The sequence below is a fragment of the Natator depressus genome, chromosome 3 (genome assembly GCF_965152275.1).
Source record: "Natator depressus isolate rNatDep1 chromosome 3, rNatDep2.hap1, whole genome shotgun sequence".
Lineage (NCBI taxonomy): Eukaryota > Metazoa > Chordata > Testudines > Cheloniidae > Natator > Natator depressus.
This window is the reverse complement of record NC_134236.1, coordinates 3,118,718-3,143,019: the sequence shown is the minus strand read 5'-3', so window position 1 is coordinate 3,143,019 and position 24,302 is coordinate 3,118,718. Positions and strand designations below refer to the sequence as shown.

The 24,302-nt window shown below is 46.5% G+C and overlaps 1 protein-coding gene across 2 annotated transcripts in view; it reads left to right on the top strand.

Annotated features, from left to right (window-relative positions):
* Window positions 1-24,302, top strand: part of HADHA (hydroxyacyl-CoA dehydrogenase trifunctional multienzyme complex subunit alpha) — a 40,011-nt gene that overhangs the window by 4,698 nt on the left and 11,011 nt on the right. For both annotated transcript variants that reach the window (XM_074947318.1, XM_074947319.1), the window contains 12 exons: window positions 1,379-1,420; window positions 1,515-1,585; window positions 2,573-2,706; window positions 5,941-6,079; window positions 7,220-7,339; window positions 7,416-7,518; window positions 12,758-12,880; window positions 13,689-13,807; window positions 14,821-14,877; window positions 18,489-18,598; window positions 21,769-21,903; window positions 23,574-23,745. In XM_074947318.1, coding sequence (XP_074803419.1) covers window positions 1,379-1,420; window positions 1,515-1,585; window positions 2,573-2,706; window positions 5,941-6,079; window positions 7,220-7,339; window positions 7,416-7,518; window positions 12,758-12,880; window positions 13,689-13,807; window positions 14,821-14,877; window positions 18,489-18,598; window positions 21,769-21,903; window positions 23,574-23,745 — 1,325 coding nt within the window. The remainder of the gene's footprint in view (window positions 1-1,378; window positions 1,421-1,514; window positions 1,586-2,572; window positions 2,707-5,940; window positions 6,080-7,219; window positions 7,340-7,415; window positions 7,519-12,757; window positions 12,881-13,688; window positions 13,808-14,820; window positions 14,878-18,488; window positions 18,599-21,768; window positions 21,904-23,573; window positions 23,746-24,302) is intronic.

Here is a 24,302-nt window from a genome sequence, read left to right as displayed (position 1 = left end):
GTTTACCTTGAGCCTGGGCATGATGACATGTAGGACAAAGGTCACTCCCTCCCTTCAGAGGAGACGACCATTTAGAAATATAGGGGAAAGTGCATGGAGCAGCTCCAAGCCAAGATGACATGGCTGTGGGGGAGGGGATAAGTACTTATTTGTGAAGCAAAGTGCAGGATGGCTGATTAATCATTGTCTGACCCCACTGGCTGGTTGGAGATTCATCCCACCATACTTATTCCCTTTCCTGGATTTCCCAGATTGTTTTGCCTTTGGGATAGGGATGGTCTGCCTCCTGGGTTGGCACCCTGGAAATAAACCAGTGTGGTATCCTGTAATCTAATGGCTGGTTGCTGCCAACGTACCAGTTTGAAGAGCAGCATTTTTGGTGGTTTGACTCTCAATAGCTCATAGCAGTGGCTCCCACAGACGTGGGAAAAGCAGTTGTTCCCTGCTGTAGCTAGGGGCAGCCCAGTGTTGCATTGGAAGAAGCTTTTGTCCAAGGTGAAGGTCACTTGAACAGAAGTGCGAGGGATTTTAGAGTAACAATAGGGATAACTGGAGGCAAAAATGTAAGATGCTAGCTTCAGGGGGCAGGAAAGGGGGTTCTCTTGCTGAGGTTCTGAAGGTCAAAGCTTAAATGTCCCTTTTCACTTATTCCGACTTGTGGGGCCCTCTGACTGCACTCGAAGAGGGCAAGTTTATCTAAAGATTGGCACATGCAATTGTCAGGGGTAGTGACTGAGCTATTTTGTTAGCATTGAGGGCAGGGGGAGAGAAGAAACATGTATTTGTGGGAGCGTCATATGTAGCTTGTCACGCATTCCTTGTAGATTAGACTAATCCCCCCAGGGAAGTAGTGGAAGCCTTCGTCCATATGATATTTAGGACTGTGCTGGAGAATTCATTCTGCTAGGGCAGGTCTGCCATAGCTGAGGAGAAATTTCTAATGTCTGATTTCTGGGCTTGGAACTCTCCAGAATGCACCATGTCCTGGAATCTCTGTAGTCTGAGATGGCTCTTCAGCTTGCTACACATGAACAAACAGATGTTTGCCTTTGCGGTCAGCATGCATAGTTCAACACTCCATTCCACTTGCAGCATCCATGGTTAATACCAAGCTCTATAGGCCTCTTGTGTTGGTATTCATGATGCTGGAAAGTCACCAGTACGAGGTCTGTGGCACGAAGGTCATACAAACAGTGGCCTGCATGACTTCTATGCTCTTACTGAAGAATCTTTGTAGAAGCTATTGACTGTTTGATATGTGGGTGGGGGAGGAACTAAAAATCTCACTCAGTGGCTGCCTTGAGGACAATCTAACTTAAATGTGGCTGCACTAGTTTTTTGGGAAAGCCTGTAACTCCTGTGAACTTCTCTTCCTTAGGTTACGCCTGCCGGAATGTTGCCAGCTCCTCTTCTCTTCAAGGTAAGTGTAAAGAGACTGACTATGGTTTGTGACCTTTTCTGTGAAAATCCAGTAAGAACATAAGTCTGAGAGATATTTTGCCTCTTGTTTACAGCTAGAACTCATGTTAACTATGATGTCAAAGGAGATGTTGCAGTTGTACGTTTCAACTCGCCAGATTCAAAGGTATTGCTTTAATCCCCTATGATTACTAGACATTCCTTTTTCAAAAAGGATAAAGTGAGAACAGAAGTAATAGTTCAGAGAAGGCATTGAAAATTATTAGAGGATACACGGTTTAGGTTGGAGGGGACACAATCTATAACAAGCTATAACAAATGAGAAGGTATGTCAGGTGCCCCTTTTAATCTTTTCTACAAGAGTAAGGGGGTATCTGCTGAAATTGAAGGGAAATGCATTTAAAGCTAACCAAGGGAAATTTCTGTACACAGTAAACTAACCAGCGGAATTCATTGCCACAAGATCTCATTGAGTCCAAGAGCTTACTAGGTTTCAAAACAGATAATCCATTTTTATGTATAATGAAGAACATCCATAGCTATAATATATAGAGCTTAACCGTTTAAAGGGGTCATAAATCCTGATACTCTAGATCACAAACCAACCACTGACTGACGAGTTTTAGGAGGGAACTTCCCCTATGGGCAGGTTATTTCATAATAGCACGTTGTGAGGTTTCGTCTTCGAGGCACCTGGTACTGGCAAGGGTCAAGGACAGGCCCCTGAACTAGATGAATCACTGCAGTCTGCTGTGCAATTCCTGTGTTCCTGTGGCACAGACTCAAGGTATCAGACTTTATAGCAGAACTCTGCCCTGAGTAATTTGGCTGAATACAGCATTATAATTGTACCAGGCGATAGGCTTTCCCTGCTGTCCCGGGAAATTCCCAAGCTATGTATCCTCTGCCCTGCATGAAGTAAGTATATGAAGGTGTCGAACAAGAGGGAGTTACTTGCTCTGGGGAATTTGAAGGAGGGGAAGTAGACTTTTCGATTCCTGCCTGCCACTAAGCTTTGGCTTTTTATAGCGGTTCTTTCTTTTCCCTTGAAGTCTTTTTTGAAAGTGGGGAAACAAAGGCATGCGCTCCATGAGGGGCTGAACTCTGCCTCTGTCTTTATTCTGTATTTACAGTGTTCATTTGTTGTCTGCAGGTCAACACTTTGTCCAAACAACTGCAATCAGAGTTCACAGAGGTAATGAACGAAATCTGGGCCAATGAGGCTGTCAAAAGTGCTGTCCTAATCTCTGCAAAGCCAGGCTGCTTCATTGCTGGGGCTGATATCAAGTAAGTGTTGGGGAGTAAAAGCCACCTGCTGACTGGTGCTTTGTCCACATTGTCTTTGTTAGCGGACAGGACTATTCTCTTATGATCTGGGATCCTGTGTGACATGAGCTTGCTATCTGTGCTTCCTCAATAGTGAGGCAGCAGTCTGATCACCAAATCTATCCCTGTGTATCTTGACAGAGGTTTGCTTAGCAGGACCTGGAGCTGAGATAGCTTGGAATGGTGGATTCCCCATCACTGACAATTTTTTGGATGTCTTTCTAAAAGATCTGTTCTAGGAATTATTTAGGGGAAGTTCTCCGGCCTGTGCTATGCAGGAGGTCAGACTAGGTGATCACAGTGGTCCCTTCTGGCCTTGGAATTTATGGATCATGGCTGGTCAGTGCGGCCCACTAAACTCTAACACATTGCCAGCACTTCCCTGAATGCAGAGGTGCGTTCATGGGGGTGGAAAAACAGTTTCCCAACTGATTACCATGAGCCAAACAGCCTAGCTAGCTTGAGCATTGTATGCTGGGATATGAGCCACACATCAAAGGAAGGTATGTGCTGTAGGCCTGAGGTTCCTTGCATTGGCAAGCTGCTGCTTTTTGCTTACGCAGCGTTTTGGACCTCCCTGCTGTCGGGATGTTTAAACACAAACTGCACACTGGCTTGCTGGTCTGAGGGTTAACAGTGAACTCTGGTTTGCTCTCTGCTAAACTCCGTCTGCTCAGTTGTTAGCACATCTCGACTTCAGAGTGACGTGGGAGACTTCTTTCCATACCCAAGGTTTCATATTGTGGGTTCTCTGGAAATAGCAGTGTAACAATGCTGCCTGTGGTGGGACACTTCTCGGAGTATCAATTCAGGACAAATTACTTAGAGCAGGGCAGTTACAGCTGGGTTCTTTTTGTTTTTTTTTCTATTAAGGCAAATGGAACCAGCCAGACAGAGAGGACTTCGATCTCACCCCACTGGCTAACCACAAGTCACACAAGCAATTCCCTTAGACACTCCAGTTTCCCAGTATCCCCACCAGCGCCACTCGTTATGGGGACGAATGGTTATGAAAACCAATACCCCAGTAAAAGAGAAAAGGTTCTCTCGATCCCAAAGGACCAGACCCAGGTCAATATACAAATCAGATCTTACCCACAAATCACGCTGTTGCCAATCTTTTAGAATCTAAAATCTAAAGGTTTATTCATAAAAGGAAAAGATATAGATGAGAGCTAGAATTGGTTAAATGGAATCAATGACATACAGTAATGGCAAAGTTCTTGGTTCAGGCTTGTAGCAGGGGTGGAATAAACGGCAGGTTCAGATCAAGTCTCTGGAGTACATCCACAGCTGGGATGGGTCATTCAGTCTTTTGTTCAGAGCTTCAGTTTGTAGCAAAGTCCCTCCAGAGGTAAGAAGCAGGATTGAAGGCAAGGTGAAGGTGCTGCAGCAGCCTTTTATAGTCTCTTGCTATGTGGCCTCTCTTTCTTTGTTCCAAAGACAAGCTGTCCAGCATATGGCATGAAAAAAACCTTAGGGTTTGGCTACACTTGCGAGTTAGAGCGCATTAAAGCAGCCCCGGGCACCCTAGCTCACTCCCCGTCCACACTGGCAAGGCACGTAGCACGCTTTGACTCCATGGCTAGAGCGCTCCTGGTACTCCACCTCGGCGAGAAGATTAACGCATGTTGTGCCTTGACTGAAATGCCCGGGCATCAGTGTGAATGAGGGGTTGCATTATTGCGCTCTGATCAGCCTCCGGAAACATCCCATAATCCCCTTAAGTCAAGTGGCCACTCTTCTCTTTGTTTTGAACTCACTGTAGGAATGCGGATATGCCTTTTGAAAGCTCCAATTCTGACAGCCAGCTGCTAATCTGCTCCGAGACAAAGCAACCATTACTGTGGAATGCCCTGTGAGGGAGGGGGAGGGGGGTCTACTACTGTCTAAACTTACAAGACAGTATGCTGACATGCTCTCAGGCCCCCCAAAAAGCTACTCTCTCTCCCCACACATACACACAACACACTCCCTGTCACACTCCACTCCACCCCACCCCCCATTTGAAAAGCACGTTGTAGCCACTTGCATGCTGGGATAGCGACCACAATGCACTGCTCTCCGTGGCTGTTGCAAGAGCTGCTAATGTGGCCACACCCGTGCGCTTGTAGCTGTCAGTGTGGACAGGCTGCAACGCTTTCCCTACTGCGCTCTATGAAGGCTGGTTTAACTCAAAGCGCTCTACATCTGCAAGTGTAGCCATGCCCTCAGAGTTCTGGCCATAGGCAGGTCCCTGTATACCTTGCTGAGTCAAAAGGCGTATCTGCCTTTTCTCAGTGGGTCAGCTGTACAGCTGATGGTCCTTAATGGGCCATCAAGCAGGCTAGGCAGCGCTGACACCAAATTGTCTGGGGTGTCACCCAGAAGCATAGCACAAGTTTGAAATACAGACAGTCTAGAGCCAATACTTATAACTTTAAATACAAAAATGGTACATGCCCAGAGACAGCATAATCCTAACCAGCCAACCATAACCTCGTCTGAGACACCTTATTTGACCCCCTTTATATAAGATTTGGTGCCACTACAGGACCTTGGTTGCAACAATGATCTATACAGTCCCAGTTCATGTCAATAACGTCACAAGCAGCTACTTGGCCAGGGGGCAGCTGTAATCTCTGTGCCCTTCAACAGCTCACTGATCTCCTTGCCCACCCTGGGAAGGGAAGAGACTCTCTATAAAATATGCCTTGGAGGAGGAGGAGACCAGCCAGAGCGAGTATTTTATTTTTATTTTTTGAAAAAAGATAGGTTGAATTCAAAGGCTTCCTTTAGCCTCAGCATGAAGATCCTGCTCTCCTGGCCCTTGCTGGCTGCAGTGTCTGTTCCAAAGGACACTAACCGGCTAGCCGTTTCAAATTGGCTGAGTGTGTGAGATCAGAGTGCTGCTTTACAAATTATCCTACTCTCCTCCACCCTCCTGAAGAGGCAAGTGTTTGCAAAGCCTTTTGTGAGCTCTTTTCCCCCCTGCATTTGATCTGCAGACACTCTCTAATGCAGTGATTCAGCCCACCAGTCTTAGCAGACTTCCTGCATTGCTTGGCCCTGTAGGGCTAGGGGGTTATACTGATCCTGCATCTCTCTTAATAAAGCTGTGTGGGGTAGGAAGCCGTGCCTGAAGCACTCCCCACTTCACTGACGCTGTCTCCACACTGCTATGCACGTCTGATCCGTCTTTCTACCTTGCTGCAGTATGATCGAATCCTGCAAGACCATTCAGGAAGTGACGCAGCTTTCTCAGGAAGGACAGAAGATGTTTGAGAAACTTGAAAAATCTCCAAAGCCTATAGTTGCTGCCATCAGTGGCTCCTGCCTGGGAGGAGGACTAGAGGTACTGTAGGGAGTTTCAGGGCTGCAGGGCAGATGCTGCAGAGGTCTCTGGGCTACTTGGGAGAATTCAGTTCCATTCTTAAGAATATAGAAATGGGATTTCAGGCCTCATGGCAGCCGGCAAACCTGCTGAATTCTGTTTATGGTAAATGACCTGTTTTGTTGCATTTGAGGTCTCTGGCACAGTCATCCTTCTGCTTAGCTTGTGAGACAATCCGATCTAAGTGCAGGGATGGACCAGGCCAGTATTTGGATGGGAGGCCTGCAGGGAGAATACCAGAGCTGCCACAAGAGACATTGGTGTCTTGACAGATGTCCCTCTGTCCCCGTGTTGATCCGCTACCTTAGCACTAGAGGGCATGTTACTGCAGTTGAGAGACACAGTTCAGGTCCTGACCACTTGTGTTCCTTTATAGGCCCTTGTTAGAGTGGGGGGTGTAAAATGGGTCTCTTGGCCAGATCCCACCTTGAGTAATTGTAGCCATCCTATCTACAGTTCCCTTCTAATTTCAGATGGGTACAGTGTTACTTCCTAGTCTGAACTGTTTAGTGTTATGTGCTGTCAAATAGCTACTGCATGCCCCTAGTGAGGATAGGAAGGTGAGAGGATCTTGTCTCGGAGCGTGGTAGGCAGTAAGTAGTTAGCCTGAAAGTTGTAAACTACAAAGCTCTTCTGGTGTCTCTGGATGAAAGGCATTGTTCAAATGCAAGATTGTTATTGCTAGGAATGAAATCTCAAGGCTCATGTGTTGCTTCCCTCGGCCTGTCTCTGTGCTATCTAGACCTCACCGATCTCGTGAAGAGTCTGGGCTTGGTGTCAGCATGGGGGTAAATGCCATCTTCAGAGCCACAGGGTTAATCTGTAAATAAGATTATGCTCTGATTGCACTTAATGAGATTAGCCAGTTAGAACCAGGTGCTTTTTAAAGGACCCTGATTGGGGTGCAGCAGGGATCTGTGTGACCACATATGACCCAATGTCCATCCCCAGAGCTGGAGGAGACAAAGGAGGAGTCCCAGGCAGTTCTGCTCACGTAGAGGGTGGCCATGGGGTGTATTGATGGGCCCTGGAATTTTCCGCAGTGAGATGTTCTGGAAGTGCAAGCAATTCTATTGGATATATTTTTGTCTCCTGTCCAAGGTTGCTGTCTCCTGCCAATACAGAATAGCTACCAAGGACAAGAAGACAGTATTGGGCACACCCGAGGTGTTACTGGGTCTACTGCCAGGTGCAGGGGGCACTCAGAGGCTGCCAAAGATGGTAAGTTAAGAGGATGTGCAGTTCCTTTCCTTCACATCGCTATCTCCAGATCTGACGCCCTCTGTCTGCCTTCCAGGTGGGACTTCCTGCTGCCTTTGATATGATGCTGACTGGGAAGAACATCCGAGCTGACAGAGCAAAGAGGATGGGGCTGGTTGACCAATTGGTTGATCCACTAGGTCAGTGGCTAAGACTCAAGAATTGTCTTAAAACTACTTAAGGGACTAATCTGTTGCCCTTTGGATTAATTCCTCCAATTTGATTAAATGGGTAGAGAAGTCCTTGATGCTGTCATTCATCTAATGGGATATAGGGTTTATCATCTGGGCCGGATGCTTGTTTCCAGAATCTCAGCTTTTGGGGAGGGAACAGGAATTGCAATGCAGTGTATTCAGGGTGCAGAGCATATGTTTTACATAAGCCAAATGAATTTGTCAAGGTTAGAATTTAGAGTGGATCTGTTGCCCTTTTTGTGAGCAGATAAATTTGGATAAGACCTGCATTCTTCATTGATCATGTCTTACTAATTGAGCACATCAAGTGATAAATCCATGGTACGCCCACATCTTGAATATTACATGCAGATGTGGTCGCCCAATCTCAAAGATATATATTGGAAATGTTCAGAAAAGGACAACAAAAATGGATATGGAACAGCTTCTGTATGAGGAGATATTAATAAAATTGGGACTTTGCAGCTTGGAAAAGAGACTACTAAGGGGAGGGATATGGTAGAAGTCTATAAAATCATGACTAGTGTGGAGAAAGTAACTAAGAACGTGTTGTTTACTCCTTCTCAAAACACAAAAACCTAGGGGTCACCAAATGAAATTAATAGGCAGCAGATTTAAAACAAATATAAGGCCGTATTTCTTCACACAATGCAGAGTCAACCTGTGGAACTCTCTGCCAGAGGATGTTGTGAAGGCCACAACTATAACAGGGGTCAAAAAAGCACTAGATAAGTTAATGGAGGACCGGTCCATCAATGGCTATTAGCCAGGATGGGCAGGGATGATGTTCTGAGCCTCTGTTTGCCAGAAGCTGGGAATGGGTGATAGGGGATGGATCACTTGATGATTCCCTGTTCTGTTCATTCCCTCTGGGGCACCTGGCACTGGCCACTGTCAGAAGACAGGACACTGGGCTAGATGGACCTCTGACCCAGTATGGCTGTTCTTATTAAAGGTAATGGATATCCCAAGGCCTGGATTTCAGGGCAGTATCTGTGCTCTGCATAATGATAGGTGATCTGCTGTTTCTCCAGTGACAGGAGAACCCCAGAGCTTTGGGCACTCAAAATTGCTAATTCACTTTCAGTTAGAAGGGGAAAATATCTTGCAAATTGCAGTCATGATCTGAAGTGCTAAATCTGTTGATCTCTGCTATTCCTGCACTGAGGGACCTTTATTGGCCGGTGGCTTATTGGAGAGGGGAAGCTTTAGCCCGAAAGGTGAAAACTCAAGAAAGCTTTTGTTGGATCATATTAAAGAAGTTCTGTATTAAAATCACAAATGAGTTTGATTCCCCATAGTTTAAATTCCAGGGTATTACTAATTAAGAGGTCTCTTGGTTTTTGGTACTGTTTCTCTCCCTCTGTGTGTGAAACTTGCAAGCTGCTAATTGTGTTAGTACATTCTAAGACAGAGTCTGTTCTCCAAGCAATTCACAGAGAGAGAGACTCAAAGCAATACTCTGTAACAACAGAAACAGCACCCAGAGACTCCCCGCCCTTTTGTTGTATTAACAATTGTGATTAAAATAGAGATAGAGGATGTATGTGGATGGATGCTTGGTGTGGATAATAACTGAATGATCAGGGAGGTGCCAGCCTAAGAATCCAGTGTCCATCGGCTGAAGAAGGCGTCAAGTGGAAATAACCAGAGGACCCCCGGCGGGCAGACTGAAATCCACCCAACAGCCTCAAGAATGGGAGAACCAAAGAACAAGATAACAACATCTAGCAGCACGGAGCCGTCAGGAATGTGCCATCTGCTGATTGATTCAGCAACAGGATGATGAAGCAATTCCCACAGACTGGCCTAGGAAGAAATTCCTATAAAAAGAGACTCTAAAAAGTGAGAACTTTGGGGTCTGATTCTGCAAACCAACTTCCAGGAGCATCAGATGAGCATCTGACAAGGCCCTGCTCCCTCCTCATGTCCAGGCCACCTGGCCAGTGGCTTGGCATGAGCAACTTTAAGGCTGGTAACTATGATAACAACCTTGCAGAACCTGTGTGTGTGTATGAATGAATGTGTGAATAAATATGAGATTGAATGGAATGTTATAGCTGTAACTAACTGCTTACTATGATTCTTTCTGAATTCACAATAAATGTGGTATTTTGCCTTTTTCCCTTTAATAAGATCCTGCTGGTTTTTAATTTATTGGTACAACACTTTAAACATCTGAAAATGGGGCTTAGAATGGAAATTATTGTGCACTATTAAGTTCTGGCAGCTGATCCTGCCATAATAGTCAATTACTGTGCTTGTTTCCTTGGGCCAACACCTGCTGAAGGGAGTGTGTAGGCCTTTTAAACTCTCAACTGAAAATGCTGTCTTCCTGTTCTCCAAAAGTGCAATGGATAAGACCCTTGCTTCTTTATCTTGCATCTCTCCATCTTGTCTGGATTAACACGGTCAGCTTTCTTCTAATTCGGTAAATTGACATTTAGAAGTGCCCCAGCATGTCCGTGAGTTTGATGTAAACCCTTTATGGTCACTTACCCAGCATAGCGCTGCACTTCAAAAAGGAGCAAATATTCCTTGCTGTACCTTGGAATCATCTTGGCTTATTATGAAAGTGCCATGAATTTTGAGCAACATAGTTAAGCCAACCTGATCCCCAGTGTTGACAGCACGAGAGCAACGGAAGAATTCTTCCATCGACCTAGCTACTGCCTCTCGAGGAGGTGGATTACCTACGCCAACAGGAGACTCTCCCCTTCGTGTCAGTAGTGTCTATGTGGAAGCACTACAGTAGTGCCACTGTAGCATTTCAAGTGTGGACAAGCCCTCCGAATGTCACCGCTAAATGCAAGGTAGGAGAGGATGGGATGGATTGTTTAGCATAAGTAGTTAACCCCCATTGAAAGGGACTATTCGAGGTGAAGTGGGCAGTTAATGCCTCTGCAGTCATAGGATAAATAGTGGGTTACAGATCGATGTAATAAGCCATAAATCGAGTGTCTTTAAGGGCAAGTCTACACTGAACGTGCTGCATTGGCATAGCTGCGTCGATGCAGCTGCGCCACTGTAGTGCTTGAGTGAAGATGCTCCGACACTGACGGGCGAGAGCTGCTCCTGCCAGCGTAGTCACTCCACCTCCACAAGAGATGATCGCTAGGTCAACAAGAGAAGCTGTCGTGTTGACATAGTGCTGTCGACATGGGAGGTTAACGTCGACATGGCTGTCGCTCAGGCGTGTGGATTTTCACACCTCGAGCGACGTGGTTATACCGACATAGGTCTGTCGTGTAGACCTGGCCTAAATCCACGATTTTCAGTGTCTCTCAAAGTTTTGAATGTAAACTCCCAGGCTCACCTTTTGAAGGTGTTGTGCAGGTTTCCTTTGAGGATGAAGACTGAGAGGTCAGATATGGAGTGATCACTTTGTAAAAAGTGTTCACCCCGGGTGGTGAGGTGTGCTTGTCCTTGTGTTTTGTGTGAGTTCGTTCAGGAGCATAGTGATTGTCTGGTTTCACGCACGTAGCTGCTGTTGGGCGTTTAGTGCACTGGATGAGGTACATCGCATGTTGTGATAGGCCTGTGTAAGTAAGACCCATGGATCCTGAAAGTTGTTGGGCGTGAGTATTGATCAATTATAATGGTGCAGATATGCCTACAGGTTTGGCAATTCTTATGGTAGGGTCTTGTGCTGCTTTGAGCTGGGGTGCCCTGGTCTGTGGAGAGCTTGCTTCTGATGGTGAGGTTAGGGGTTTTTTTAAAGAGAGGGTTTGGGATAGATTTCTTTCAGGATGTGGTCCCCATGGAGTCTGGGTTGTAATAACTTAATGATACCTCGTATGGGTTCCAGAGTTGGAGGGGGAGAGGTGGTCAGAAGGGTTCCCCCCCCCCCCCCCCCCGCGCGCACACATATTGAAGCAGGTTCTCTTGGGGTATCTGGGTGGCCTGTTCCTTGGTGTAGTCTACTTCTCGGGTGGAGTGTCCTTGTTTGAAGGTGGTTTTAAGCTTGTTAAGATGCATATTCCAGACTTTCTCCTTGGAGCTTATTCTGTGGTATCTCAGTGCCCGGCTGTAGATAACAGATTTCTTTGGGTGTCTGGGGTGGCTACTGGATCAGTGAAGGTAAGTCTGGTAATCACTGGGTTTCTTGAATGTAGTTGTCTGTAGGGTTCCATTGCTGAAGCTGATCATGGTGTCTAGGAAGTTGATGCTGGTTTGGGAGTGTTCCAGAGAATTGGATGGATGGATGGGTGGTGGTTGTTGAAGTTGTGATAGAAATCTACGAGGGAGGTTAGGTAATCTGTCCAGAGGATGAAAATATCATCAATGTATCTCGGGTACATCATTGGTTTTGTGATGTGTTTTTTTTTCCAGAAATTCTTCCTCAAGGTGACCCATGCACCCCCATGCTGGGGGTTGGACTAGATGACCTCCTGAGGTCCCTTCAAACCCTGATATTCTATTCTATTCTATTCTATTCTATTCTATGCAGAGGTGTACATATTGGGAAGCCATCCTAGTACTCGGGGTTGTTCCCAGGGTTTGGACAAAGTGTTTTGTTGTTGAATGTAAAATTATGATAGGTGAGGCTGACATGGATTAGTTGAAAAGGTTTGGGGTGGAGATCTGAGTGTTGCCCATTGTCTTGTAGCTATTCGAGGCAGACGACGATGCTGTCACTGTGAGGGATGTTGGTGTCTAGGGAGATGACATCCATGGTACAATGTGTTAACTACTTATGCTAAACAGTTTGTTCCATCTCATATTTAGCTGTGACACTCTGGTTACCTTTCCCAGACCTGAAGAAGAGCTCTGCGGAGCTTGAAGATCCAACAAAATATATTACCTCACCCACCTTGGGTCTCCAATATCCTGGGACCAGTCCGGCTACAAAGCTGCATCCAGCAATGGCTAATATACTCACTGCCTAGTCCTGTAAGGTTGTTAGCCCACCCGCACTGGCGTTACTCAGAAAATGCCATAATATTGAAGCTAAATTACAGCTTTATGCCTTCCTTAAAAGCTGTTTGCTTAACTCTTTGGTACTTGATTTCTCTATCAGATAAAACAGTTCTGTGGGCTGGGGTGGAGCTATAGAGATCAGCAGAGGTGTGTCCACTTTGGCCTGATCTTTACAGGGAGAGCTGTTTCTAACAAAATACCTCCCCATCATGTAATCCTGCAGGCTGCATTCCCCCTCTCTGACCCATCCTTTCTGTGTTCCCAGGACCAGGCACCAAAAGTCCAGAAGAACGAACAATTGAGTACCTGGAGGAGGTAGCGATTGGCTTTGCCAGAGGACTAGCCGATAAGACAGTGTCCCCCAAAAGGGAAAAAGGACTGGTCCAGAGTAAGTGCATGCGATACAGGCAACAAAGCTTAACTTAGAGACTTCTTAGTGGGTTAATTCAATTCTGCCTCTAGAGGCATGATTTTGAAATCCTCAAGAAATCCCTCATGAATTAAATTGGCCTAGTTTTAGACAGCAGTAGCCATACTGTGGCAACCCCATGAACTGGCAGGATTGCTGGTCTCCGAATAGGAGCAAAGCGGGCTGCACTTCAGAACGAAGGTGCATTGGCAGAGCTGTGTGGAAGGGCCCCTGACAGGAGTAGTAGGAAGTGGGGAGTTGGGACCAAGGTACATTGATGGAACTTCTGCCGTAGTTGCCCGCAGTGTCCACTGGCTAGACTGGGGCAAGTGCCACGTTTTGCATCCCAACTTGTGCACTGAATGCGGCTTTGATCCCCTTTAGAAAAGCACTTTCACAAGTGGGTAATGGTTATAATCCTTATTTAATGGAGTTTGAGGAAGCCACTACATCTCGCTATGAAGTCCTGCTCCACTGAAGTCAATTGGCGTTCTTGCCTTTGATTTCCATAGGAGCAGCCTTCGGCTCTCCGTGGAATTTATCACCTTGGAATGGATGGTAAGAAAGTTCCACTGTCTAAATGGTCAGCCCTCTAATCAGATCTGTGCTAGCCATATTTAGTAACAGGATTTAAGGTGAGCACCTCTCTTCTCCTTCCATAGAAAGTTAGCGAGTCAGAGCTGCAGCATCCACACTGGTCACTGTAGCTGACTAGCTAGTGTCCATGTAAGGGCTGGACTTGGGCATATGCCAGATCACTGAAGTGTTGCCTTGTGTCCTCTTGCAGAACTGACAGACTATGCCCTGTCTGTTCCCTTTGTGAGGCAGCAGATCTACAAAACAGTGGAGAAAAGGGTGCAGCAGCAGACAAAAGGACTCTATCCTTCTCCCCTGAAAATCATTGAGGTAACCCCCACCCTGAGTCACATGACACGAATGTCTCATCTGGGTGAGATCAGTGAGCTCACTGGGGCAAGGATTGTTTGTACAGCACCTTGCACAACAGGGTCCTGGTTCATGACTGGTGCTCCTGGGGGCTAGAATAATACAAATGCCCTACGCAGAGAGAGATTTTTCTTCCCCTTGCTCTTAATCAAGCCATAAATCGCTGTGAGGATTTGGCTACGTGGCTATCAAGTGTCTGTCCGTTTAGTGGCATGAGCAGCTTGTGCATCGGATTCAGTGGAATTCACAAGTGTTTCCAAAAGGAAACACATCCCTGTTCAAATACAAGCTTGCCAATATTCTGGTGGGGGGGGGGGACGGACGCCAGAACCGCAGTAAAGGGAAGGAGGATAGATAAGAGAGAATACGCTTCCTCCATGAAACCTTCAACTGCAGCCCTTTTACCATTCTCACCCCATCTCTAGCTAGATAACTTGATTATAGATCCTTTGGAGCACTGATAGTATGTTTGTACAAGACCAAGCACACAGTAAAAATATCAAGTGCCCAAGTGATTTAGGCACCTAAATACCATTGAGCCAACTGAATTTAGGCTCCTAAATCACTTAGATGCATCTGAAAACTTTGCCTACAATGTCCTCTTATTTTAAAACTTTCTGTAGCTGAGACTTCTTGCGGGGAGCCGCTTTAAGCTGCTCCTGTTTACTCATGAGTGTCAGTTTGCCTATCCCATGTTGTGCACAAGCCTACTGAAGTAATTCCAGATTCTAGGCTCTCGGTGCGCGAATTAAACTGATGGCAACTTGAGTGTCCCCACCGTTGATATCTACACTATGACTATGTTGCTGTGAGCTTGTTTTGAACTCTTGCGCATCTGTTCCATATTATTCTAAGAGAATCTCGTGACTGGAACTGGCCAGGAAGGGCTCTTCCTGAGGCTAAATATATTGTCCGTGAAAAGAGAACATTATGCATGAAATGGCCCATTTTCACTGTGTCTCTTCTGCATGTAGGTTGTAAAGACTGGCCTGGAGCAGGGGAATGAAGCCGGTTACCTCGCTGAATCCCAGGTAAGCATACTGTGGACCTCTTGTTTTATTCTTAAGCTGCCTGTTTGCCTCAAGCTTGCTTTCAGCCTTGCACAAGGGAATGCTCTTACAGGGACAGCCCAGGAGGGGGTAGTGTTGGGCACCCATCCTGTGACCCTGTGCTGCTGTTCTGTGTGGAATTGGGTCTGTATCTTCCATCTCCGCACATATGTGCACGTTTTAAGATAATGTGAGATAATGTAGTCAAATATTCACAAGTCTGGATAAAGTGTCCCCTATTCCTGGGTCATAAAGACTCTGGTCTGCTAGTAAAGTAGGCAAGTGCTTCATAATGAGATCACAGCCAGAGACAGAAGTGGGGGCATGAAACACAGGAACTGCCATACCAGATCAGGGCAGTGGTCTGTCTTGTCCAGTATCTGTCTGACCGTGGCCAGTACCAGATGCTTCAAAGGAGATCGCAAGAAACCCCCAGTGGGCATTTATAGAATAACTTCCCAAAAATAAGCTTCTTCCTAGTCCCCGTCAGGGGTTGGCTCCTGCCTTGTGGCAGAAGGGCTTACCTCCCTTAGGCTGTCTTAGCTAATACAAATGTCTAATCCTATTTAGTACACTGTGATGCTTTTGGCCTCTGCCATGTGGCAGTGGGTTCCACAGGTTGGTTGTGTATCATGTGAAGTATTTTCTTTGACGTTTTAACATTGTCATTTCACTTTCACTGACTGTCCCCTAATTCTTGGAGTATGAGAAACTATAAATAAGCACAGCACGTATCTACTCAGCACCGTTTGTTGTTTTGTATTCCTCTAGCATGTCTCCTTGGTCCTTTTCTAAACCATTCGAATCCTAGTCTCATGTGGAAGTCTTTCCCCACCTGTCTCTGACCTCTCTATTTCTGTTACAAAACACAGTAACAGGCTAACCTGAACGAAGCATAGTGTTCTGGGCAATGGGATAGCACTCGCTTGTATAATGGCTTTATAATTTCGTTATTTTCTGTTCCGTTCCTTCTACATCCTAACACTGTTTCCTTTTTTGATTGCTACTTTGCATTGGGCAGGTGGTTTTATAGAGCTGTCCACAGTGAAACCCAGATCTTTTCCCTGAATAGTTCCAGAACTCAGTAACGTGAATGAGCAATTCAAATTATTCCTTCCAACAACTGTTCCTGTGTACCTTGTCAGTGCTGAATTTCCTCTGCCATGTTGTCCATTCACCTAGGTTGGGTACATCCGTCATTCTTTATTCTTGACTAACCCACTTAATTTGTCATCTGCACGTTTTTCTGTCTCGCTGTTAATCCCATTTTCCAGGTCATGAATATTTAACATCTGCCCTAGTACAGACCCTTGGGGTATCCCATTGTTAACCTTTTGCCATAATGAAAACTGGCCACTTTTGCTCTTTGTCTCAGCCAGTTTTCGATCTGGGTCAGAACTTTACCCTGCACCTTCCCATGGCTACTTGGTTTCCTTAATAGCTTCAGGAGGGGCTCTATCAAAGTCTCTTTGAAAGTCCAAATTATTCAGTTCTCTGTTTTGTGGACATGCTCAACAAATCTTAATAGATTAGTTTCAGAGTGGTAGCCGTGTTAGTCTGTATCAGCAAAAAGAACGAGGAGGACTTGTGGTATCTTAGAGACTAACACATTTATTTGAGCATAAGCTTTCGTGGGCTAAAACCCACTTCATCGGATGCATGCAGCGGAAAATACAGTAGGAAGATATAGAGATATAACACACACACAACATGAAGAAATGGGTGTTGCCATACCCACTATAACGAGAGTGATCATTTAAGGTGAGCTATATAATCCACTCCATGCATCCGATGAAGTGGGTTTTAGCCCATGAAAGCTTGTGCTCAAATAAATTTTAGTCTCTAAGGTACCACAAGTACTCCTGTTCTTTTTGCTAATAGATTAGTGAGACCCGGGTTTCCTTTGTAGAAGTCGTGCTGGCTAGTCCCATATCCTGTTTTCCTGGGGGTGTTTTTTGTAATCACTTCAACCTGGGTACCTGGTACTGAAGTATGGCTCATATCCTAAATCCCAGGAGCTCCTGTGCCTTTTTTGACCCTCCAGTCCTCTGACACAGTAGCTGTTCTGGAAGGTTTCTCTTCCTGCAGGACTCCTGGGTGTACCTTTCTGTTCCTGGTGACACAGCCCTCCTAAATGTGAGATGGTGCTGGAACAAACTCTTCTTGTGCTTTGATCTGACAGTTCCTTAACTGAAAAAGCAGTCCAGGGTAGATTGTCCCAACATCCTCTGAAGAGTGGTGTGAGGAAATCACTCCGCTTATCAGCAATAGCTTTATATTTGATTACTCCTCTTTGCCCCCTAAGAGTAGGTAGACTTGCAGATTCTCTTACTGGCTTCCTGTTTCTAATATGCTTAAAGACTTTTTTTTTTTTTTTTTTGGTCTCTGGCTTTTTGCCCTTCACAGTGAATTTTACACATTGCCACATTGTGCACTGTGTTGATTTCCCTGGAGTTGGATTTCCGCTTGAGTAACACCAGGAGCTTTGCTGTTTAACCAGACTGACATTTCTTGTCCTCCTGCTTCCTTGTTTCATTAAATAACAACGCCTGAGAGGTTATTCCGACCAAAGCCTGGGGAGCTGGCTCACCAGCTTCTCCAAACCACTGACTTCAGAGCAGACACAGGCTGCTAGATAAGAGTAGAAACTGGTTTACAAAGGGATGTAACTTGTTGCTTCAAGTGCATAAAGCCTTTGAGAGTAGGATCCTTATTGTGGTGTTTCCCAGGATGATCTTCCAGTTACTTCAGGAACCACAGGGAGCAGGAAGGAGCCTGATCCACAGGGAGTATGATTCGGAGCCTGCCCTTCCATGAGCATATACCATCCCCCAGTGGCAGAGCAGCTCCTAATGCAGCTGGCCACAGGAGTAGCTCAGGCAGCAGCCTGTGGACTGCTCTCCTGGCACTTGGCTACACAGCCCAAGTGTATGTGAGCCACAAGCAGATGCCCCTCTGTGAGCAGCGTGCAGGGAATGGAGGAAGAATTACAAAGTGAGCAGAAAGCAACAACTGAAGACATGGGGTGGAGGAATAAAGCAGGAGAGGAAACAGACTGAAATCAAGTCCCCAGCAGGCACCCTCGTTCATCACAAAGGAGGCACTGTCAGACAAAAGATGAGAATGAGAGAAGTTCTGTGGTCTGCAAAAGGCCAGATTAGACTATCAGTGGCTCCTTTTGGCTGTATAATCTCTGAACATTGTGCCAAGGGGTGGAGGACGTGCTCTTCAGAAGCCATAGATAATGCTAACTACAGGAAACCATATCATTGAAAGAGCAGTCTTCTGCTTGTTCTTTTGGCAGCCCCAAGTAGGGGGAGGCCACTGGAACTTGATGGGTCACCACAGAGGCTCTAGTGTTCTGTGGCTCTCAGGAGGTCACAGAAATCCCTTGCTCCTTTCTCCCTCTGGAGGTTTGGCTATTCTGTACTCTCACTGTGGGTGGCAATACTCTGCCTGCTTGCACAGCTCTAGAATGTCTGCACTGTTCTGGAATGTAAGCATATTTTTTTGCCCTGTTGTACATGCTAAAAATGCTGGAATGGTTAAATCCAGAGGCCAAAACATCTGACTTCCTTTCCCACTTCATTCAGAAATTCGGTGAACTTGCAATGACTGCAGAATCCAAGGCATTGATGGGCCTCTACCATGGGCAGGTGCAGTGCAAGAAGAACAAGTTTGGGGCACCAAAACAAGAGGTCAAGTAAGTTAAACACAGACTAGTTACAAGATAGTAGTCAGAGCAGTAAAGAGAATCTTAGACCTATTCATATGCATCTAGCCATTAGGGTCTGACATGCAAGCCGGTTCTGTTCAGCTGTGTGGCAAAAAAGCAATTCCAGTGTCCTCTGGAAGGTCTGACTTCGCACCAGCACATAGTCTCCCCACTTGATGATACATTTTTCTAGGTGAGCCTTGGCTGGGTTACTGCTGTCAGATAGAAATGTGTTCAGACTGGTGATCTGCCTTGAGGTTAACCAGCATTCCTACTAGAAACTTTGTCTTCCCAGGGATTGTCTGCTGCTTGAATTGCGTTGACTCTGACAAAGATAACGAAATTCACACACAGATTCTTGTAACTTGCTTTTGTTTAATGTGTGCCTCCGGCTGCCTATTGGGTCAACTTTAGGCTGACCCCCTGCCCTAGACTCTGGGATTGAGGAGGATCCTTGGGATGATGCTGTCTGTCATGTTGTCTGGAGTGGCTTACAACGGTGAGTGCCAGCCTCAAGGCAGTCTCAAGAAACAGGGCATGGACCCCAAACTGGTCGTGTTGTATACTTAAATTTCACCAACTGAGTAACAAATGTGAACATCTCAGACGCTAGAACGGCCTTAATAGCAAGCCACAGACAGTCCCCTTGAATATTCCCGTCTGTCTTGCCACCCAGGCAAGCTTGACTTGGTGATAGATGGTCCCTTAGACCAGAAATCACAGCAATATTCACAGGTTACTCCCAGGCCCAAAGGACCAGTCACTTACCCCAGGTCACTTGTACTCTGATCTCAAACCAAAGACAACGCTTGCAGCCAGTCCTGTAACAAACTAAAGGTTTATTAACTAGGAAAAAGAAAATTATTTACAAGGTTAAAGCAGGTAAACATACACACATGAATGAGGTCCAATCTTAAGTTCAAAAGGTAGAAGACGCTTCTATAATACGCAAGCTTTTATGTCCTTTAGGGCTAACCCAAGCCAAGCGGATTGGGGATCTCTTGCTTGTGTTGAGGAATCATTGCCCTTCAGAGTCCAGACAGCATAAAGAGACCAATTTCTCCTTAATAGACATTTTTATTCCCTTCCCCCAGTGTTCGAGATGGGATGTGGGCTCGTGCTGGTTACCTCCTCAGTGGTGTGGGAGAAGCAATTGACAGAGTTCTCTGTCCACAATGGCTTGTCTAGTGTCTGTAGACCTTTTTTTTGGAGGGGGAGAGAATAACGCCTCTTGTAGTAAACTGCTTGGTAATGCTTCTCCCCTGTTAAGACTGTCAATTCCCCCCAACCATTTTTATAGTACAGAGCAAAATTTAAACATTATCTTATCACATGGGATACAGATGGAAATGGGATTGGTAGAATGCATGTATTAGCATTCCATGAAGTCTAAACACATTCTTATAACTCTATATTTTTAACAATGCTAGCGCAGGTGAGCCAGACTGTAGAGCCCCACCTGGGACTAGCGTAGAGTCCAGCAGCCGCACTGGGATCGCATGGGACCTGCTGCCGTAATAGCGGGAGAAGGATTTTAAAAGTCCTGCACAGACTCTGCCAAACTGGTTCCCAGCGATGCACTTGTCAGTGTTCAGTGAGGCCTGGGGGCCTTGGCAGGAGCTGGTACCTTGGCTGCCAGCCTCACACTCCCCTGCAGTTTGCAGGTCGTTTCCCTGAGTGCTCCTTTAGCACTTTCATTAGCCAGTGGCCCCATTGATGTTTGGCAGGCTTCCTGCTTCTGATGTACTTCAATATTGTTGGTTGGTTGGTTTTTTTGGTTTTTTGGCCTGCCTAATTATACTTTTCCACTTGACTTGCCAGAGTTTGTTCCCTTTTATTTTCCTCAGTAAGATTTGACTTCCAATTGTTAAAGGGAGTCTTTTTGCCTCTAACTGCTCTGTTTAGCCATGGTGGCATTTTTTTGGTCCTCTGGTGTTGGTTTTTTTTCCAATTCGGGGTATACATTTAGTTTGAGCCTGTTACGGTGTGTTTAAGTCGTTTCCATGCAGCTTGCAGGCATTTCATTCTTGTGACTGTTCCTTCTTGTTTCCAGGTAATAACCCTCATCTTTGTATAGTTCCCCTTCTTGAAGCTAATTGCTATTGTGGAGAGTTTCTTTGGTATTTTTCTCCCACCCCCCGCCATGGGTGTTAAATTTAATTACATTATGGTCGCTGTTACCAAGCGGTCCAGCAATATTCACCCCTTGGGTCAGATCCTGTGCTCCACTTACAATTAAATCAAGAATTGCCTCTCCCCTCGGGGTTCCAGGACTAGCTGCTCCAAGAAGCCATCATTAATGGTGGCTAGAGATGACTCTGTTTTGCACGGGCATGTTGGGCATCGTGACGGAGTATTGTGTAATAGCGTGGGGGACTGTGGTCCACAAGGGTCGCACGCAGGATGAATATACCAGGGGTGCTGGCTGCATCTTGCATAGACATGTTGCCTGGGGAGGTCGGACCAATTAAATACACCATGTGACCTTAAAAACAAGAGTTTGATTCTTGCACACTAAGGCATGGCCCAGCTGGGAGGAATGAGTGATCTCTTGCTGAGCAGCCCTCAAATCAGCTGGTAACATAACTGCAGGAGCTGCAGCCCTGAGGCATGCGTCTCTTTTAAGAGCCACTCTCTCTCTCATTCTGGATTCTTGTGTGGATTCCTAGGTGTCTTTAGCTTATGGCATGTATCAGGCAGTAGTTACAGTGAGGACATGACTGACTGTGGCATCATCTAAAGAATTTGCAGGGACAAATGTGCAGCAGTCTGGCATACACGGCTTAGGAGATCTGAATGCCAAAGGGCCTTCCAGTCACTAGGAGGATGCTGAATGGACAGCAGCCCTCAGAGCAATCACTGCAAGGCTTCCTCCTATTACACTGCAGAGAGGTTTTTGGGGGTGTCTTTGTTTAGGGAGAGAAAATCAAGACTGCAGGTAATTCTCTCTAGTGTAGAATAGCAAAGCAGTGTTCGTTCCCTGCACCTGGAACGGCTTCTGACAAGAAACCCCATCAGCATTAGGCAGATCCTTGCAATATGCATGCTCCCCAGTCAGGCAATACTCAAGCATAGGATTTACCTCTGGGGGTTAATTGTTTGTCATGCGTCTAACAAATAAGTGCAGATTGCTAATGTGTTTTCCCCTTTTGCTGCAGGAACCTTGCTGTGCTGGGAGCAGGGCTGATGGGAGCTGGGATTGCCCAGGTGTCTGTGGATAAGGGGCTGACGACCATTCTGAAGGACACAACGCTGCAAGGACTAGGCAGGGGACAGCAGCAGGTCTTCAAAGGGTATGTTAGCTACAAAGAAGCAGGGCTGGATTGGATGGTGCCTCCTTTGTGCCAAAAAACCTGAGGAAACCTTGTGGTACCTTTAGAGACTAACAGATTTATTTGGGCATAAGCTTTCATGGGCTAGAACCCACTTCATCAGATGTATGAAGTAAAAGATACAGGAGCAGGTATAAATACATGAAAGGATGTGGGTTACTTAACCAAGGGTTAGGTCAGTCTAATGAGATAAGTCAATTAACAGTAGTATACCAAGGGAGGAGAAATAACTTTTGAAGTGGTAAGAGAGTGGCCCATTACAGACAGTTGACAAGAACGTGTGAGTAACAGTAGGGGGAAATTAGTATGGAGGAAATTAAGTTTAGGTTTTGTAATGAGCCAGCCACTCCCAATCTTTATTCAGGCCTAATCTGGTGGTATCTAGTTTGCAAATTAATTCCAGTTCTGCAGCTTCACGCTGGAGTCTGTTTTTGAAGTTTTTTTGGTTGAAGAATGGCTCCTGTATCTTTTACTCAATGCATCTGATGAAATGGGTTCTAGCCCACAAAAGCTTGTGCCCAAATAAATGTGTTAGTCTCTAAGCGGCCACAAGGATTCCTCATTTTTTTTGCTGATACAGACTAACACGGCTGCCCCTGAAACCTGTCCTGTGTGCCAAGTACTTCTGTCTTTGCAAACTGAGTAGGGATGATTGGCACATCCACTCCCTGGGAGCCTGCTGCGTGTGAAGGGGCCTCTTCTGTCACTGTGGCAGAGTGGGATGTTTGCTTCTGTAAACTACCCCACGTGGTGCAAGAACACTGCTATTTCTGGGGGTGTGACTGGACAAAGGAGTTAAAAGGCTGCTTTGCTCGAGCATCACACATGCTGCCCTGATCATGCCTTGGCATTCGTGCTTCCCCGGACATGTTCCTTGTGCCTGGCCCGGGCTCTAGGCTGTAGCACTGAATGTAAACAACCATGTAGAGGCCAGTACCCTGGTGGGGCTTTTCAGGTGGGGGCAGTGAGAACCGTGGGTGAGACTGACCTACCCCAACAGGGCACTTTGCCGAATATGGGCTGCGCCATGTGTCTCCACTGGCAGGGGAGGAGTATGGGCTTGTCCCCCTTAGTCCCCTTGTCCCCATCAGCTTTCCCTGTGACCCACAGGCCTGTTGCTTTCTGGAGGGAGTTAGTTAGCAGGTACTTGTTCTGAGTCACTGCCCCCAAAGCCCCCTCCCACTGCTGCCAGGGGAGGTTTCGCTTTGTGCAGCTAGGGAGAGCTCAGCTATTCCCTGGAGCAAATCTGGGCTGCCCAGCGTGTTAAGGAGTGAGGGGCTATAAAGCCTTGTTTCTGGTTCCTCCTCCTCCTTCCCATGTGCCCCTGGAGGCTACAGACATGATGCTCACCCTCCCAAGCATTAGGATGAGGACGCAAGCATTAGGTTTGCCCCCCAAGCACCGCTGTTTGCATCAGGGGGGCACTTGCCAGCCCTCCAGGTTGCCAGAGGAGCATCCCTCTAACAGCCAATAGACAAGCCAGTGATCCTGGGCTGGATCTGATGCAGGTGTGAAAGGGCCCCCCGCTGGCTGGGAGGGAGGGAGGGATTGATGGCCAGGGTATGCTGTGCAGTGTTAGTGCTCGTCCTCGGGCCGCGGGCCCTGCTCTGACCAAGCTCCTCCTCCTCCAGGCTGAATGACAAAGTGAAGAAAAAGAGCCTGACCCCTTTTGAAAGGGACATGATTCTCAGTAATATGACAGGGCAGCTGGATTACAAGGGCTTCAACAAGGCCGACATGGTGATTGAAGCTGTGTTTGAGGACCTCAGCATCAAGCACAAAGTGCTGAAGGAGGTGGAAGCGGTGAGTTTTCCCATCTCCAAACAGCTTCCAACCAGCCTGTGGTACGTGTGCGGCAGAGCCTGCTCCACCCTCTTCATATTCCTACCAAGGCTGCTCTGTATGATGCCATTCATGCTGCCTGGAGGAGGTTACTCTTAACTATCTAACCTCTGTGCAGGGGAGTGCTGCCGGGAACAGTCTCCCTGTCCTGTCTCACCAGTTCTCTTGGCAGGATTGTGCCTGCTGTTGTCTGGCTTTCCACCTCCTTCTGGGAGTTGCTGAAAAGTCTCTTAATTCTTTCTTGGGGGTTTGAAATGCAAATGGGGCATCTCAACTACCCCATCGCTCCTTAATCCCTTGTTTACCACCTCATACAAACTTGCTGCTTCCCCACTTGTTGTTCATTGCCACCAGACTAATGGGCTTCAGCGAATTACTCTATTTGTGTTAAAGGAACTGGTCTCTGTTCCTGCATGGTGCCATTGCAGTGGCATCTGATCACCTGATTGGGGTGTGTTGGCAGAGCCTTGTGGGCCCAGGACTGGAATAGTTTCGTTGAATTGCAGGCACAATGCATT